The 6,000-nt window shown below is 33.3% G+C and overlaps 1 protein-coding gene across 1 annotated transcript in view; it reads right to left on the reverse strand.

Moving 5' to 3' along the window:
* Positions 1–4,198, reverse strand: part of LOC129222951 (uncharacterized) — a 108,262-nt gene extending 104,064 nt beyond the window's left edge. Inside the window, exon 1 of the mRNA XM_054857513.1 lies at positions 4,195–4,198. Coding sequence (XP_054713488.1) covers positions 4,195–4,198 — 4 coding nt within the window. The remainder of the gene's footprint in view (positions 1–4,194) is intronic.
* Positions 4,199–6,000: the final 1,802 nt, after the last annotated feature.

A 6,000-nucleotide genomic window follows, 5' to 3' on the forward strand; every position in this document is an offset into this window, starting at 1 on the left:
AACTGGTGCAATGTTTTAAGTTTTTTTCTCCAACTAGCATAAATGCTCAAAATACTTGCATTTAAATACATCAATCAAACACTTTTTGAAGTAAATAAAAACAGATAATCTTGTGACTCTGGATAAAAAGCAATCACGAAAAAAAAGCAGTATGATTTATATTCAATAAGTATAAAATGCTCCAATTAGTGCTAATTAACTGTATTTATTAAACTACTTAGAAGGGAGACAGTCAATTTTTTTTTGTAATGCACCAATTCCTGGCTGATAAATTTGTTATGTAGTTATTTCTGCATGATGAATGTAAAATGTTCTTACATTCGTGGTTAACAATATTGAAACCATTTATCGATGGTAACGCAAACGTGGTTAATAAAGCATATTTGTCAACTTTGATCTGGCTTTTGATATATACTTAGTATTATTCCAAGGAAACCCTCACAAAATAGTTCTTTTTACAAAATATCTTTGTCATTTTATGCACTCCTCTCGTGAAATCTTCAGTGGTTAAGAAAAGGTTTGCTATAAAAGCAAGGGTAGAAAATCACTCTTATTCAATAGATGACTAAGATATTTCATTACATTTCATATAAATTGAATCAGGTTACTTTTTGTTTATGGTTTACATTTCCTACAGAAATATTGCCTAAAAGGTTTACTTGAGACAACTTATTACATTGCAATTTTATTAATTTAACGTCGCGAAATTTTAATTCAAATTATCCTTCATACTCGAAAAATATAAGAAAACCTGAGATGCGAAATAAGCACTCACTCTGAGAATTCGACCCTGTTGAGGATTTTCTTTGGATGTAAAAAGAAAAGAAGGAAAAACTTAAAATGCGATGTTTTGCAGCCGGCTTGGGAATAACTGCGGTTCCTAGCACAGACAATGATTAATGGACCCGAAGAGTGGAAAAAAGGAAAAAAAAAGTTTCAACCTCAACCCGTAAGAACTGCGGGAGAGGTCCGTTGCCATGACAACCGGTTGACGCTTACCTAGAGGTCCCCTGGAGGATCTGGTGGCTCTTCGGTTATCTTCCCCCTAGAAAGAAACGGAAGAAAAAAATATATGAGATACTCTGGAAGAGACTGAGGAATATCCTTTGAAAAACTTGGATCTCAGTGCCTTTTCTGAAAATATACGGATATGCGTCTAGATATTTGAAAAATATTTAGGATACCTCTGGACTGATGTCTCCGATAATTTTAAAATGATCATTTGGATGTGAGAAATAAGTCAAAGCTACTATAACAATTGTGTAAAAATACTGAATAGATGAAAGTTGCTAAGTTTCAAAACTGGTACTTGGTTTGTTCTTTTCAAAAAAAAAAAAAGAATGCATAACTTCTGACTTCTTAAACTTAGAAACTATCTAAGATCATTAAAATGATCTATACATCTATTCATCACTTGATTATAAATCGAAGATATTTAATTATTATCGATAATCATTATGAAATTCCGTAGACCTTCTGACACAAATGATCATGAAGTCATGGTTTTCGAATATACTTAGAAAAATAAGCTTACCTTTTCTCGGATAACTGCATATTCAAAAGCTCACACTTTTTTGCATCGAGAAAGGGGTTCTTCAAAACCCCAAAACACATGTCTGTTATCAGTTGCTAATTTGTACATTTTCAACGTTGTATTTCCTACTATTACTTCGTTGCCAAAATGTATTTTATTCATTTTGTATACTTCCAACTGTTGTACTAGTCAAAGAGGTGGAAAACTATTTTACCATGTTTTTATTAACTCCATTTGGTCTGTCTGTTCGAGTGGAATCTTGTGATTGGTCTTTAACTAACTTCCCGATAAGTTAGAGACTGAAAATGCAATATAAGGAATTTAAAATGTTCCACAGTGCTCAAAAGTTAATTTTAAAGCCAAAAAACTTCAAAAAAAAAAAAAACTTTTTTGTACAAAAAGGAAATATTCTATCGTTTCATTTCCGGTATCACTGGAATGCCAGTGGAAAACAAATCCACATGATGTTTGTTTGAGCAATGTATAACGGTTAAAACGCTTAGAATAATTGATTTTAGGAATTTCTAAACGAAATTATTTAAAAGCTGTACTTTACCCAATCTGATTCTTTGTATTGAAGAATTTTCGTCGCCAATGATTCTTCAATGTAACAGTATTAGCGCAAGGTATTTTAAGTTAGTAAAATTGTTTTGCTTTCCCTTGGAAAAATTCTGGCCCATTCTGAAGATAATCTACTTTCAGAGATAGAAGTGTGTAGTCGAGAAGGGTAAGCAGGGGAGGCTTAAATCATACAGATTAAGTCATTCATCACTCGCGATAAGTTTGTTCATGTGGGGGAGAGGATCGACACAACACCAGTCCCAAATTAGCGTCAACAGACTCTATTAACCCGAATTCAAATCAAGTTACTAAAAATCCTCATTAGAGTGAAAATATAGGTCCCTGAAAATCTCCAGTAGAAAGAAGTTAACAGTTTCTAAATATTTTTTTGGAAATGAGACTTCATTGCAGAACTCAGAAAACATGATTCAAGGCTAAATAAAGGATCAGCCTTGTCAGTCATCTAATGCTAGAGTTCTAAATTCGGAAACATGCAAAACAAACATTCTTCGGCATTATGATAATGTTTGAAGTACCAGACATCCAAAGCCTTACCACCATCCTTAAGATAAAATCTGTCTTTTGTCAAAAATAAAGTCCTTCTAATGTCTCACGAAAATGCTCCCTTGAAAAATTTCGGTCCATTCTATGCGGCGAAGATAGTCTACTTTAGGAGATAGAAGGGTTCAGTCGAGAAGGGTGAGTAGGGAGAGGCGCAAATCATACACATTAAGTCATTCATCACTCGCGGGAAGTTTGTTCATGTGGGGGAAAAGGACGACAAAGGGATGCAGTGGACTTTTTAAGCGTAGTATCTTCCTTTGTGCAAATTATGGGAGAATTCTGGAATCCTGGTTTGTGTAAATTAGAAGGTATAAGTTTTTGACACATTGATTATTTAAACGAAAAAGAAAGTATTGCACTGTTTAACCGCACAATCGTGCTGAGAACTGCATATATACGTGTTTCGGAGTTACAAAGAATCCCTTTTCAATGCAAACGAGGTGAGCTTGCGGTAAAAAAGACATCCAACAAAACGTAGTTCTCTGCAAGTTTGCTTTGCGTTTTAAAGTTGTAACATTTTCTTTCACTTTCTGCAGAAAGTTATTACTTTGTTTCTTACATTTATCATTTGTATTTATTGTTTCTGATAAGAATAAAACTGACCACAAGATAAATTTAAAGACTTGCGAGTATCAACCATTGTTACTGCCTAGCCTACTCTCTTTTTCTCACTAATACTATTGAAAACGAGTAACAAGATTATTCAACGTACAAAAACTTAATGTAAATTGATCTCTAAAATCTACATTTGTTAAGGATTTATTTTCCACTAAAAAGAGTAACGACCTTTTTAAAAATAATTTCACCAAATATGCAACATGATATTTACTAAATTTCCAGTAAAGCTTCAGTGCAGTATGATGATAGCATGGCTGTAAATGGGTACTTTTTGAGAATTTCGTTCCATTATCTCGAATTAATTAAAACTACTTTTAATGTATTTTCTCCAACTGCATGCGTCGTATTGTACCATGGGTGGTTAGAAAAATAGACATTATGAATCCGGAATGAATTTGCCTGGGTATCAAGTCCTTCTTGTAAAAAGTAAGCCATTTTGCATGTAATGATTACACGTTAAGTAGCTGCTTAATATTTATAATTAATTTTATGTATGTTTTTATGTATAGTTGAAAAATCATATTGTTTATTGTGCAAAAATGCCCTTCGTTTTCAATTATTTATTTATGATGAGTGCATCGCTATCTTAGGCAGTTACTTTTGCCTTGAACTCCCCTAATAACACATAAAAGAATTTAGTCTTACTAAAAATTAATAAGCCTACATTCTCCTTATTTGTTCTTCTTTGTTCAGGCGACTGGCTTTTGGTGTATGAAAAAAACACATCTTAAACTGCTGTTCAAAATTTGCATGGCGTCTACATGCTTTTTCACAGATAAATAACACATCACATTGTTAAATCGTGCAAGAATGTCCTTACATATTAATTATTTACTTATGATGGGTGCCTCTCTTTCTTAAACAGTTCCTTTCGTCCAGAACGCCTCTCTTTAGAATTCAGAAAAAAGAAGCCTCACCCATGGTTCTTGTCATTACCTAAGACAAGATCGCTTGGAATGATGAATGGCTTAATGGGTAGCAATGCAAACCACCTGATTCACGCCTTTTGGCAGCACCATATCATTTTACTTAATAGTATAGCAAAAGTTTCAACCGCAAGTCAAGACTCATTTACTTAGATATTAGACTGCAATATTAAGACAAAATTATGTTTTTAAAACGCGCATGCTTGGCGGAAAAGTTATTTTAGTTACTTCTCCCATTGTCAGCATTCTGTCTTATATTTAACTATTTATTCATTTAGTAATATGAAAATGTCAAAGGAACAGTACAAATTTACATAAAAAATTATGTACAGGGTGTGCAAAAATTCCTTGACACATTTTAAACGTCATGGAAGAGCAACAAATTGTCGTTTGAACACACGGTTTGCTCCATGATACTTCACAGGTTCATGACATTTTCATAATATCGTCAAAAAAAGAAAAAAGAAAAACCAGGGAGGGGAGGGGAACCCAAGACAGAGAAGGAAAAAAAAGAAAAAAGTAACTACAGGTGATGACTGAATCGTCAAAGTTAGAAATACAAACGTTATGTGTGTCATGTTTTATCATCTTATTAAAGAGAAAGACATGTCTTTAATTACCAGAGCACAAAGCGTGCACCTTATGTTGCTCGAACCACATCTAAACAGTACTCAAGTTCATCCCATGTCAACAAAAGGTACAGTTATCGAACTCTGAGAATCAATGATATTACTTTTCGCTTAACAAAATGACAAAAACACCTCATATGACTTTTTTTTTCCATACTATGACGATACAGCGATTACCCATAATTCCTTTTTTTCCTTTTTCATTTTTTTAAGTTGTCCTAAAAATTTTTGAACCTGTGAAGTATTATGCAGTAAACCTCATATTTATACGACAATCTTTTGCTTTTCTATGAAATTTTAGAATGCGTCAAGGAATTTTCGGACACCTTGTATATTTAACTCTCATTACGTGCGATCTGTTTTCTTTCCAAACCAAAACTCCTGGACATACACAGGTCAGCTGAAGCCTTAGAATTTTCTTAGCATTTGCTGAAGTCCTTTGTAAAAAATTCACCGAACTTTTCGCCAATCTAACGAATATTTTGCGCGATATAAGCGTAGTGTTTCTGATACAGTTAAGTAAGATTCGTCCAAAATGACAAAACTTTCCTCAGGATTGAAAAACCTTCGAAAGTGAGCTTTAAATTTTTGAGTATGTATGAAAATTTGAAGATTTTGTCGATGATTCTTATTTGAATGCGAGTGTTTTTCCCAACTCACGTGGGAAAGATCAACTATCAACTTGGGATAAAATTATTCAGAGGAGAAATGAAAGTAATAAATGAAATAGTCTTAGTAATAGTAAAAGCGAATATTACAACGTTAAATCGTATAAATTTGCAGAGAACTACATACACCTGTTTCAAGGTTACGCTTCTTGGATGTCTTTTTATCCACTGACACACCTCTTTTGGAATTAAAAAAAAAGTTCCTTGTAACTCCAAAAAAAACGTGTATGCCAGGTGCTCCCAAACTTTTCCGATTTGTGGCACACTTTGAAGGATTATAATTTTCTCACGGCACATTAGCATATCGCTAATTCATATATGCAGTGAAATCCCGTTTTAACGAATACCAATACAACGAAATATCCATTTAAAAGAAATGCCTTTTCAATGACATTTTTTTATAATTTCCATTATATTGCTTGAATTCCATTACAACAAAGTTCCCGCAATAACGAAAAAAAAAATTACGGAGCTTTGAAGTTCGTTGTAACGGGATTTCA

The sequence above is a fragment of the Uloborus diversus genome, chromosome 5 (genome assembly GCF_026930045.1).
Source record: "Uloborus diversus isolate 005 chromosome 5, Udiv.v.3.1, whole genome shotgun sequence".
NCBI lineage: Eukaryota > Metazoa > Arthropoda > Arachnida > Araneae > Uloboridae > Uloborus > Uloborus diversus.